Source organism: Phalacrocorax aristotelis, chromosome 12 (assembly GCF_949628215.1).
Source record: "Phalacrocorax aristotelis chromosome 12, bGulAri2.1, whole genome shotgun sequence".
Classification (NCBI taxonomy): Eukaryota; Metazoa; Chordata; class Aves; order Suliformes; family Phalacrocoracidae; genus Phalacrocorax; species Phalacrocorax aristotelis.
The window spans coordinates 20949758-20962947 of NC_134287.1; the positions used below are offsets into that span (position 1 = coordinate 20949758).

The 13190-nt window shown below is 40.8% G+C and overlaps 1 protein-coding gene across 3 annotated transcripts in view; it reads left to right on the top strand.

Moving 5' to 3' along the window:
- The window catches only part of PTPRE (protein tyrosine phosphatase receptor type E), a 109571-nt gene extending 96741 nt beyond the window's left edge, over nt 1-12830 (top strand). For all 3 annotated transcript variants that reach the window (XM_075107726.1, XM_075107725.1, XM_075107724.1), the window contains 5 exons: nt 345-479; nt 1113-1238; nt 2938-3098; nt 8017-8152; nt 9621-12830. In XM_075107726.1, the coding sequence (XP_074963827.1) occupies nt 345-479; nt 1113-1238; nt 2938-3098; nt 8017-8152; nt 9621-9695 (633 nt within the window). In that variant the 3' untranslated portion in view covers nt 9696-12830. The remainder of the gene's footprint in view (nt 1-344; nt 480-1112; nt 1239-2937; nt 3099-8016; nt 8153-9620) is intronic.
- The last annotated feature ends 360 nt before the right edge of the window (nt 12831-13190 follow it).

Genomic DNA, 13190 nt, shown 5'->3' on the forward strand with positions numbered 1-13190 from the left:
ATTAGCTTCACTATAGAATGATGATAATCTCATCGTGAAGTCCTTTCAGCTACCTATTACTGCAGAATTTCATCCCTTCGGCCATGACTGTGAAAAATCATAAAACACAAATCAGGATTGTGAATTTAGGGGATTTTTTTTTTTCCCCCTGCGTTTCTGGCAAAGCGCCAGAATCGGGTGGGCTCAGCGTCACCGCCGTTGCAGTCACCATCCCATGGCCCAGCAGCGCGGCGCACGGGAAGCACCGCTTTAAGCGGCGATCTCCTCTCCGACCGTCGCCTTCCGCCCCGCTCCGCTGGTCCTCATGCGTCGTGACATAAACGCATCGTGGTCTTTCTCCGCAGGGCTATCGCCAGAAGGATTACTTCATTGCCACCCAGGGACCGCTTCCGCACACGGTGGAGGATTTCTGGCGGATGGTGTGGGAGTGGAAGTGCCACACCATCGTCATGCTCACAGAAGTTCAAGAGAGGGAGCAGGTACGCGCCCCGCAGCCGCCGCCTCCAGAGCACAGCAGTTGCTGTTAAACACCTGCAACATACGAGCGTTAATATTAGATAAACTATTTGTTGCCCACAGATTCTAGCGATATGAGCTCTTGCTTCACTATTTGCTGTGGGCCAGTGTTGCTGCTTTGGCTTGAATTGGCAGAAACCCCACTGAAACTACTGAAAATTGCGGTTTGTGAAAGGGCCCAGTTCACATTGAAAGCGCAACATTTATAGGGATGCCTGACACGGAACGGCGGTTTGGGATTTGGGAACAGCTGGACACAGCTTTTGTGAAAACTTCCCTCCCTGTTCTGCCGGTATGAGCTCCAGGGGCTTATTCTGAACCTCGCCTCGTATATCATTAATTAATGAAAAGAGTTACGTATTTTATTCTAACCTGTTTTAAAGCAGTATGCACCACCTGTGACTCCTAAGCCCTTTTCATCTTAATGGTTTATATTATAGAAATATTACTGTATTTTTGGTTATTACATTTCATTACAAAGTGTTTAGAGCACATTTTTTATGCTGCAGGTCAACTCCTCTATCAGAGATTCATGACAACACAGATAACTGGAAAAAATGGCAAGGAAAGTTTACAATTCTCTCTCAATTTTGCAGGAAAAATGCTGCCAGTACTGGCCATCAGAGGGCTCTGTAACTCACGGAGAGATAACCGTAGAAATAAAGAATGACAGTCTGTTAGATGCCATAAGTGTAAGGGACTTCCTAGTTACCTACAATCAGGTAAAGCTTTTAAATTACATGAGGTTTTTTTGCATCTGAAGGCATTTAAAAATCTGTTCATTTACCTTAAATTGTGGAATTTCTATCTAAAGAGAAATGTGGTTAATTGACATCCGACGTTGTATCAGTCAAGAGGAAGCTTATATGAAATATATTGGCTTAAAGCCCCATGAAAATTCTGGTCAGTAAAACACGTCCTTGGTCAAAGTGGGGTGTGGGGTTTTTTGTTTCTTTGTTTTTTTAATGTTTGCTGTTGCTGTTCTCTTGTGTTTTCTCCCAGCTTCCACATACCTATAACATTTGATTTGTTATTTTGAAATCCTATGAAGCATTTTAACAGCACGTGCACTTACCTCTGCCTGCCAGCCCTTCCTTTACGTTGCTCTGCTACAGGCATGATCTACTCAAAACCTGGTTTTGATCTTTTGGGCATGCATCTCTTCACTGACTGCAGCATTTCTTTAGCATCTGATTTGCATTGCTCTTTTTGAAAAATAACCAAAAAAAATACTTGCAGTTAAGAATATGATTCATTTAACTACTTACTGCATTGCATATAATTTATGTACTGAAATAGTTGGCACGTGCAAAGGAAAAGGACTTTAAATTTAAAGTACTCTGTATTTCCTTCTGAAGGGGGGTGGTGGTGGATTAGGCGTGAATCACTCCGTGCTTCACCGAGCAGAGAGTCCTTGTCAATGTGTTGACTTCCGTCACGCTGGAAAGTATTTAAAACTCAAATAACAACATTTTGGGTAACATCCAAACAGCAATGCTTTTGCACTACAATCCAGCATCGTTAGAAGCATTTGCTGCTGCAGATCTAAGAAATCTGAGTAACTTCTGTATTGTGCCTGAGTCCAGCTCGACTACATCAATGACATTGGAAGCAATATTATGTTTAAAGATCTCCTGCAGGGCTGGGAGGAGGGAGGATTGACCAAGCCTTTTTCCTTGTACTGGTGAAATCTTCCAGGCTTCTAGTACAGAACAGTGTCCTCAGACTCCCCATCAAACTCGTTCACTAGGTGTCCTTACAGTGGACGTGTGGAAAGCACCTAGCATCGGCAGAGACCTCGTGTTTTCAGCTCTCTGTGGCTTGCAAGAGTTGATGATATGTAGGAAAATTGCCAGAATATTAACGTTGCATCCATATACTATTATAATGCGGTCACGGGAAGGAGCAAGCAAACATTGCAGGGCAGTTAAATCATAAGACGAAGGGCCTTTGTGCATCTGAACCTGTCTAGAACTAACTGCATTGGCAACTTTTAGCGTGCTTTTAATCAGCAAGCATAAAGACAAGGCAAATAATTGTTAAGGTTCAACACAGCAGGTAGCGTTGTGCAAAGATGGGTGCGTTTCATGAATTGGCGCTTCGGATTTGGCCTGTGCGCGATGAAAGCTTTCAACCACTGGTATTCAGGATGAATAATCTTTAAGTGCCGCCTTACGTACGACCCAGGTGAAGCAGCTGTGCAAATCAAAAGGAAAATTATAGGGCTAAATTTTCAGCAGGTGGATGGGGAACTTGGAAACAGAACTATCAGCTCTGCCTGATCAATGTATTACGGACCAGGCTGCAAACAGCCCGCTCTGCTATAGCGGTGCAAAATTTATGTTACAAATGTTTAAGGTAAGAAGCGTGTTTCCATTTTAAAGTAACAACTGGATAAATCCGGTGTTTTCCTGCACGCAGGGTAACCAGGAGAAGCAAAGCAGGCTCGTCCGGCAGTTCCATTTCCATGGGTGGCCAGAAATTGGGATTCCTGCAGAAGGAAAAGGGATGATCGACCTGATTGCAGCTGTCCAAAAGCAGCAGCAGCAAACAGGCAATCACCCGATTACGGTGCACTGCAGGTAAGAGCTGCCTCTGCTACGGGAATAGCTTGCTTTTTCTCCACTCTGCTTGCTTTTAGAGTGGTTTTTCTTTGTGAGGGGGTAGACAGCATCCTTAAAAAATAAATAGAGATTAAGAAATACGAGGAAAAGATAGAAGAAAATCTAGTATTGCGTAAAGGATTTTTGACTTTTGCTAAATTAGCACTCTAGCCTGAACGGCTGGGAGTGAACAAATGCATTATTAACTTGAGGTGTTGTAGTCTTGCACCTGGCTTTCACTAAACGCAGTGATTAGGAAGGTAAAGCTGTAGGTTTGCTGCAGTGATGCGTAATACACCGCACCAATACAGAGCTCAAATATTCCATTGGGGCCAAAACGCTGTTGGTTTTTACAAACTATCAGGAGAATACGATATAGCCCTAATCTGAGCGGAAGGCAAATGTACCCCTGTCCTTGAAAGCAGACAGGAGAGCTGGGAGGATGGAAAAACAATGTTTACGTTAATGGTAAGAGGTAGCTTGTGTACGACTTGACACGTGATGACTAAAATATATCTTTGTTCTGTGCCAGGTTTTCACTCTACTTTGTTATTGCAGCACGTTCCCTCCCCCACCCCCCCCCCGCCTTCTTTTTAAATGGTACATATTGGGCTTTTCCACTGTTTTTTCAAATGATGTTTTTCAGAGTTTAGGGGCTTATATCAGTCTTTTAAATCTGTCTTTTCCCTTTCTGTACTACATCTATTGAGTAAAAAAAATAGTAGTGAAACTAGTATTCTGCCTTTTCCTAATTCAGAAATCATACCTTGCTTTTAAAATATTTTAATCTTTATATATCAATAAAGCTTATTCTGCTTTCTGGTCAATACAAAGTCAAGCTCAGAGTACACAGGGACAGGGTCAGCAGGCTTTCAGAGCCCACAGAAGAGAAGTTCCTATGTTTTATTTTCTTTTTTTTTTAAATAAGAAGCTATTAACCTAAAGAGGTCACCCTTTGACACAAACCTCTTTTCTGCTGTGGGCTGCTCGGACCTGCTCCGGGAGAGGCACTGACTAACTCTGGCTGCTCTTCCCAGCATGGAAGTTTTCAGAGGCCACATCTCTCTGCTGCGTTCGTGTAAGACCTCGTGCAGTAGCGTGTCTCTTGCGGTTGAAGCTCACAGGCTCAACCACGACATAAAACCAATCATTGTTTCTTCTCGGATTGCCCTCAAACCCAATTGTTTAATTCCTGCTAAATATTGACCTTTTAATATTTTCCCCTTGGGCATGTTGTACAAGAAAAACTGGTTTTGCTGGACCGTGGCCACCTGGTAGCAATACATGGAGGTCAAGGTCTCGGCATCTTTGGTCTAACAACGTGTGTTATATTAATTGTGGTATTTTCTCTACCACTCTACTCAGCACTTGTCAGGCCACACCTGGAGTGCTGTGCACAGCTCTGGTCCCCGCTGTACAAAAAGGATGTGGCCAGGCTGGAAGGGGTCCAGAGAAGGGCCGCCAAGATGATCCAAGGACTGGGCAGCTGCCATACGAGGACAGGCTGGGAGAGCTGGGTTTGTTCACCCTTGAGAAAAGGAGGCTCAGAGGGGATCTCATCATCATGTACCAGTACTTAAGGGGTAACTACAAAGGAGATGGAGATTCCCTTTTTAGAGGAGTCCCACGGAGAGGACAAGGGGGATGGACACAACTTGCTCTTGGGGAGATTCCGATTGGACACGAGAGGAAAATTTTTCACAGTGAGGACAGTCACCACTGGAATAATCTCCCCAGGGAGGGGGTTGACTCGGCCACATTGGACACTTTCAAGAGTCGGCTGGACAGGGTGCTGGGCCATCTTGTCTAGGCTGGGCTCTTCCTAGAAAGGTTGGACTCAATGATCCCTGAGGTCCCTTCCCCCCTGGGATTCTGTGATTCTGTATTTTCATGTGCTGTTGAAGCAAAGAGATCCTGGGAGCTTGAGCCAGGACTTGGATGTGTTGGTGTTTCGGGGCACGTACCAATGCATATTCCTTGCTCAAACTTCCTCCTTGCTCAAACTTCCTCCTTGCTCAGGAAGTGTTTTGCTCTTTGCTGTTTCCGTACATTTTTCCCTAGGGGACTGCGGGTTCCCCCGCCCTGTGGCGGCTGCACTCAGGGTGATGACGACATTTTGTGTTTGGTTCTGCAGTCTGACAAATTTGAACAGCCACTTTTTTTAATTGCTAGGGATTTAAAGTTCTGAATGATAATTAAAGCAGGTAGAATATCTGGGAGTTCTAGCCAGTAAAATAAGAGATAAAAGTAACGGATGTCTTTGATATGCACAAATTAGATGTGTAAGAAGTATCTGAGGTATACATTGCTTCTACTTTTCCGAGGTTTTAGGCTTGCAGCCTCTCTGAAGCCTTAGCTTAATCATTTAGCATGCATTTGTCCTAGATTTTTAAAAAATCTACTTCAATCACTATAAAATGGATTTAAACAAGAAAATAAAACCCCAACGACACAATGTATTCTAGGATTTTTGATGTTGAGAATCCTCTCTTGCCCCTACTTGGACAGTCTGTACATCACAGCGTTTGAGTTACTTGAACTTACCCATGAAGTCATACTTGAGTTTTCAAATGTAAATGAACGTAACTTTACGAATAAGTGAAGAGGTATCAAGTCTAAGACTGATTCTTCAGAGCGTTCACGTGAACTTGTAACACCTTCTGTTCGTTTTTTCCAACTATTTATGAACAGATTAATTAAAAACATAATTCTTAAGTAGAATCAAGACATAACTCTAAATAGTTTGGAAGGGTTTTGCTAACTGAGTTGCCAACAGAATTCAAAGCCACTCTGTTCTAAGTCCCAACTCCCTCTCTTCCAGTGTGTGTCTGTGGCTGCCTTCTCTTCAGTTCACGGCTACCTATGCTTTTTCTCTCTTCAGTCTCCTCCTTTCCGTGCTCTACTAAACTATGCAAGGCTGCTGTGTTATGTAGAGATCCCTTACTTTTGTCTTTTGCCCAGCCTTTGCCCATTCTACATGTCCTCTGCCTCTGAACTTCCTCTCTCAGGAAATGAAGTTTGAGTCAAATTTAAAAGTTATCCTATTTTTTAAGGGAATTGCAGAAAGAGAAGCGAGTATGCAAAGAGTAGTGCTGTGTTCCCATGAGACCACACATATTTTCTCCTGCTGCTCAAATGCAGTTTAGTTTTCCACGCATCCATATTAAAAATTCTTAATTCAAAAACCCAACTTGAATGGGCTTTGAGGATTTGTGAAAAGGCTGTTTTTGGAAGAAAGGAGGGTGAGCCTAGCACAAGGAGGGTTAAAAGTGGAGTGCAAAGCAAGGCGTAGCTACCTCTTCTCAGCATAAATGAACAAGCAACATGTGTGGTGATGTGTGTGTACGGGTTTACTTCATGTCTTCATGTCCTCGTCTTTTGGTAGTTGTAGACGATTCCAAAATGCATCGCTCACGGGTTACTCCAGAAACCACAGGTGGTTACCAGAGATGAGCTACCTACAGATACATCTGAATCCATTTAGATTTTGTATTTGTCTTTAGCCTGATAAAAGCAATTGTCTAAAGGGAATAATACATCCAATACGTTGTACTTGTTCATTTTTCCTCCAACGGGACTTTTAATGTATCCAGCTGAGGACACATGCATTTGCACTTAATCCTTTCATAAGGCTTGTGCTTCTCAGATTTTGTTTTTATTTGATAGAAATAATGTAGAAGCAATGCCATGTGATAACAGCTCACCTACGTACAGTTAAAACACATGAAAATTTTAAATTTAATAAATTTTGTGTTTATCCTTATTCAGCAATCCAGTGAACCCCCCACTCTGCCTTACCACTGATTCCCAGTCCCATCCTGGTTTTAGTAACTGTTCCCTATCAAAGCTACTGGTCTTCCACTGCACAGGCACTGTTTTGTTGGTGTCAAGTAGTCCCTAATTAGTGTGATTAGGAGAGAGAAAGAAACCTCTTTTTTTCTTTTTATTCCTCTAGACTTTGGCATAATAGATTAGATAATAATTACTGAAATATATTTCACGGAGTCATGCTCTGAAACAGATATGACAAAATATACTCAGACATACTGAAACACAAGAAACCGCAGTTGCTTGGGAGTACGTTGGGTTGCCTATTGTAGTCAAGATAGAGGCAGAACAGTCGATTTTAGCTTCTTGTATGTACCATAACCTCACGTATAGTCTCACTTTAGTTTGTCCATATATTAATACATCTGTTTAAGAAATTGCTTAGATCCTAAAAGTCATTAAAATCATTACAGTTGGAATGGACATTTTCCATAAAATTTCTTTGGAGTAGTAGTAATAATAATAATAATAGTAGTAATAGTAATAGAAATAGTAATAGTAATAATAATAATGGTAATAGTAATAATAATAATAAGAATGAGAATAAGAATAAATAATGCTTTCCTATCTGTCCACCACGCCAGAGTATAAATCACAACCTAACAGAAAGATGTGGGTTTGATGGCACAGTGCTTCCTTGTGTTATAACCAAGTCTTGCGACTGAAAGTCTAAAGGTTGTGTTTTCCCCCACCAAGAACAAAACCCAAAGCAGAGTGTGGGAGCACCGAAAGTTGTCTCTGCTGAAGACGAATGCAGGTTTGAGAAAGCAGCTTTGCCTGTTCATTATCTGCATCTCGGACTTTGGCTGAGGGTGTCCACGTGCTGCCGCAGCCAGCTCAGGATCTCCCCTTTGGGTAGAGAAGCTGTCAGTAACGAGCCTGTATTGGTTCCAGCCTGGCTCCGAGTTAATTCCATTAATTCCGGCTCCCTTTGGACATAGCTGGGGTGACAAACTAAGCACAAAAAATGAGTAGAAGTTGGCTAATAGGATTATTTGGCTATTCCCTATCATTATTTCTCTTTTAATGTTATCCTACTGCGTGTCAAGCAAATGTGTTTATGTTGCAGTGCTGGCGCTGGAAGAACAGGTACCTTCATAGCACTCAGCAATATTCTGGAACGAGTCAAGGCTGAAGGGCTCTTAGATGTATTTCAAGCTGTGAAGAGCTTAAGACTGCAAAGGCCACATATGGTGCAAACACTGGTATGGTATTTAACAATGCGCATCTTTGTCAAAGGATGTACGTGTGTAAATATTCTTGGGCGGGGAGGACAAAGGGGTTTTTTGCAGGTTGAAATAAATTATGCATGGTGGCTGTCTATGTACAAGGTATCATCAGAAATCTGTATTTTTAAAGATTTATTTTTCTAGCATTTCTAAAAATACAACTTGGCTAAACGTTCTGTGTCTGTTAGGAACTGGAGACAGTTAAACCAAAATCAATTCTGAGTGTTGCAGGTGACAAAGCCCATGAAGTAAATGGCTTTTCAGCTACGTATCAGTTGTTCTTTCTCACCTTAAAATGTCTGGGCTTAAATTGGCTTGCAGTTGGTCACTGAAAGGGTGAAATGTCTTTGACTTCTTTAAAGTCACCTACAAGTAATATGCGGCGCTTGGTCCAGACACTTCTCCCTATTGAACAAACATTAACAATTTTTTTTTGAGTCTTGTGATTTTGGAAAATATGCAAAAACACTGATATTTTGTATTTTGGTAGCAGCTTCCGTTCTGTGATTTGAAGCTTCTTTAGAAACAGTATCTCAAAACACCTTTTTACAGGTAGACGTTTTCTCCATCCTACAGATAGGAAGAAAGGGCTTGAAGAAGTAGAACTGGATTATCTGCAGTCACGCTGAGACAGGGATGAAGCATTTCTGTTGGGGTTCTGGCTCTGTGATTTAATAATGTTAGTTAAGGGCATAATTGCCACAGATATTCCCAGCTGAGCCTGCAGACAGGCTTCTGCTAAACTCTGCTTTCTAGCGTGAGTGAAGTCAGATGCTGGTTCTGTTTATTAGCAGTGTTGTCACAGATTTTGTAACCCAGCAAATCACATCTAAGGTGTATCAGCCCGCCTGGAAGATCAGGAGGTGTCCCATCTTTAGGGTGCAGCAGGCTGGCGTAGGCAGTGGATAAATACATCGCAGCCAGCCTTTGCAAGGGGAGCTCCGTCTCAGACAGACGGATGCAGAGGTTTTTTAATGTCCTATATGTTTAAAGTTACGTTGTCAGAAGTTACATCGTTGCTTAGTTTCTGCTGTAAAGCTCATAAGATGGAGCCCAGAGTTAAAGAGCCAGGCTCCCTGGGGAATGCACCGGAGGCGTTACCTGCTGTAGCGTGAGCCGGGAACAGGCAGGTACAGTAAGCTGCTTAATTTAAATAAGCCAGGCCTAAGAATTGATTCCGTTTAAGAACTGTCACCTAGAAAGGTTAAAGAAATCATTCCAACTCAAGAGCAACAACCAGCTCGTATGTGACAAAAGAGCAAGGTACTATGGCTTTTATTTAAAAAAATAATTACATAAAGAGAAACCAGAACAGGCAAGTCCGCAGCTGCTGGTCCAGGTCTGAGTGAGAACGTGTCGTGCTTATCACTAGGGTTTGCGAAGTACGAGCTTCTCCAGTGTAATCGTAAGATGCACGTGCTGATATCTTCTTATTGTTTTTCAGGAACAGTATGAATTCTGCTACAGAGTGGTACAAGATTTCATCGACATATTTTCCGATTATGCTAATTTCAAATGAAAATTCCTGCCTTATTTTTTAATGTGTCTGTATAAATAGTTGTATATTCTGTTAATTTATTCCGTGTCGTTTTAATTGTTGACTTTACTGTAAATATGACCTTGCGCTTGCTCTAAAAATTGCAATTGCTGTATAAAATTACTTCTTAAATATAAATATCTTCTAAAGCGAAGTATAATGTTCATATACAGTATATCACTATAAGATGGTATAGAAATCTTTATTCTAAACAACAGTAAATTAATTCTTGAGGGTCTATTTCTTTGAATTTTTCCACTTATAAGTATTTATCGATAACGTTATCTCCCAGTTCTTGAAACTTTACACAGGTGATTTACATTTCATATTATAAAAAAAAAAGGGAGTTGTGGTACATATGTTTAAACTAAACATGGTTTGGCCATAAACCTTTCTTCGCTATGAAAAGAGATGTTTATTTGGGGACACGTTCTGATCACCTGCTCGGGCTTACTTGGAATTTATTTCACAAAGAAGGCAAAGAAGTGCTATTAGTGATAAAGTGATAAAGGTATCAGGATATGGCCCTTCATGTGTAATGATGTACAGTCCAGCTGCGAAATAGAACTGCTTTTAAAGTCTGCTTTTAAGAACCTCCAGGTTGATGGCAGTTCTACTTTGAGCCTGGCTGTCAATAAGATATAATCAGTATAAATACAGACGTGAATGTTTGATTTAATATAGCTTTCAAAGTCCATTTATTTTGTTCTTTCCTAAATATTACACCAGCTTAAATCAATTTAGAAAGACAATAATGTGAGTGTGCCACTATTTTGAGAATATTTTGCATATCAGAAGAGTATATTTTGCAGCACCTGAACTTGTCTACCTGAGGTGGCTTTATAGCCCGTGTCCGAAATGGATGTAAAGCTTCTCTATATACACGTGCATAATTTCCCACTTCTTTGAGAAAAGGCGAGAGAGATGAACTCTTATTCTTTGATTAGACCCAACAGAATAGGTAACAGTATTTGCTGAAACTCTGAAGAAACATTTTGCTAACAGTGCAATGCTAGCCACATTAAGCACTGGAGCAAAAAGCTCCTCTATGTTCTTACCCTCCCATATATATTATCAAAAAAGGAAATATTCCTTTATCTAAAAGGGGTATATGATTGTGTACATAGATATATTTTTAATGAAAATACTACTGATAATATAATTGGTGAAATAAAGTTTAAAAGTCTTTATTGTAGCCCTGAAGAGGATACACTTGGGGGTTAGAGAATCCAGAAAGTCACAGGGCATCCGAATGTTGAATAATTAAGAAGTATATCTTTTTCCACTCCTTAAAATGCATATATGCATTAATGAGCACAAAGTATGCGAATATGTACTTTAATTACATAACTAATATGCAATAGTTCTGTCTTGTCCAGTTGGTTGGGTTTTTTTCAATGCAAACATAAAAGCCTTATTTAAAATAAGCAACTTACACTGATCGTTTCTCTATTGTTCTTGCACTATTTTATCCCATGAGCATTTTTCTTTACCGACAGCAAACAGCGTTACTCTTGGTAATGATGCAAGGAAACGGGAAGGTGTTCTTACTTCTCGTTTCATTTCATGCTGAACGGAAAAGGCGCAGTTTAGAGATCTCTAAGCACACTGTTCTGAACACTGCCGTTTACTGCTTCTTGTCGTCCCATCGATGCACTTCTGTATTTATTTGTACAGTAAATTATGCACTTAAAAAAAGATTGTTTAAAGACTAAACCTTTGATGCGAGTTGCTATGAGAAGATACGCTCAAGACGCAGAAAGTGTTGAGTAACGCAAACGAATGCCAAGTAAGTTTACAGTACCGCTGCATGCTGAAAATTTATCAAATTTTAAAAAGCCATCAAATAAATTCAGTGTGGAAACCAATACAGTGGGGCTTTCAGTATGATCATTTGGAGCGCAGGGAGCCTCGGAGAGGTTGAATGATGATAGAAAATAATGCAAAGAAATTTCCACTGTTTTCCAAAGAAGCCTGTTTTATGGTCCCATTAAATCCCAGCATCAGGATCTTTCCAAACATTTAGCCTACGTTTGAAAAATAATTTCTCTGTTGGACAGCCTTTTGGGTCCCTTAAATAAAAGCCTGGACTAAGAGCTGCCTCGTGACGCAAACCTCCTCAGCGCAGTGGCAGTGCGGGGTGGTGTCCGCGGGGACCCACGGCCCCCTGACAGCGGCAGGACAGACAGCCGAGCTCCACCCGCCCTCCGGGTTTCCTGCAAGGGGGTGTCCTGCAGGGCGAGGCAGCTCTCCGTAGTTAGAGCACGGAGTAGCATGGAGTTAAGCTGGAATAGCAGATACAAAGTGGGTACTCAGATTTTAGTTGCCCAACCGTATGAAGGTATCTAGGAGGAAACAGAAATACCTGTATCGTATTGCAGAAGTCACACAGATTGCTACATAATGACTTTTTTTATATAATATGAAAAGCTTGCTTTCCAGTTCTTGTGTCAGTCAATAGACTGCTCATTGCAGCAGCCCAATAACTGGGGAGCTCTGTCTCGATATAGATATATATGAACTTTCCTTTAACTTTTCCTATGTTGCATGGAATTACTTTAAAATGCCAAATAGTTGATTAGAAGTCGTACATTCTGATCTGTACGTGGTTTTGGTCACTATGTGACTTGACTGTTTTCATGTGTTAAGCTAGGTTCCAGCTCACCTAAGCATTTAAGCATTCGCTTCACGACATCTCTATTCCACGAAACGTTTAAGTACCGTAGGTTCTTTGTTCTTGAAGCAATCCCTTAAGTGCTTTGCTGAATTGGGCCTTAACGAAGAATGCATACTGTAATTACCAGTGTTTTTTAGGGTATTTTTACGTATCAGTTTTTTAAACTTTTAAAATGAGCCTGACCACCTGTGTTCAGTATTTCGAAATGTTTTCATTTCCCCTAGTACCATTTTTAATGTAAAGTTGTTGAAACTTTTCTGTATAACCAAATTGTATTTAATTTGTCAAATCTTTATAATATATGTATGTATTATACAGTTTCGGCTATTATTATTTTCTTTTATTACATTTATAATTTGATATAGCTGTGTTTTTAATGCCGGTGAATGTTGCTGAATTATTTGTATATGCAAATTGCAAGATCTAATACATTCTGGTGCAAGAACAAAGCTTCGTTTTTATTCTCAAACTGTATTACTTTCTTTAAATCTTTTCATTTCATTCCTATACTGTGTGTTCATTTAAATTAAGTATTCTGAAGGAGTTGAAATCCATTATCTAGATAAATAATTTTTCAGTACTTATCTGCAGCTATGTGGAAGTAATACTCTGATTCGCGTCGCAACTGAAGCTTTGTGCATATAAAGTGCGCATAAGCTCAGGAGAGCGATCGAAACGCCGGGCCTTCCCAACCGGTGTTAATAAGTAAGACCTGACAATACAGAGGTTTGGCATGACTCGTCCCATTGCCCTTCTGAGTATAAATGTGATGATTCAAAGCCTGACCCACCACAGCAGTT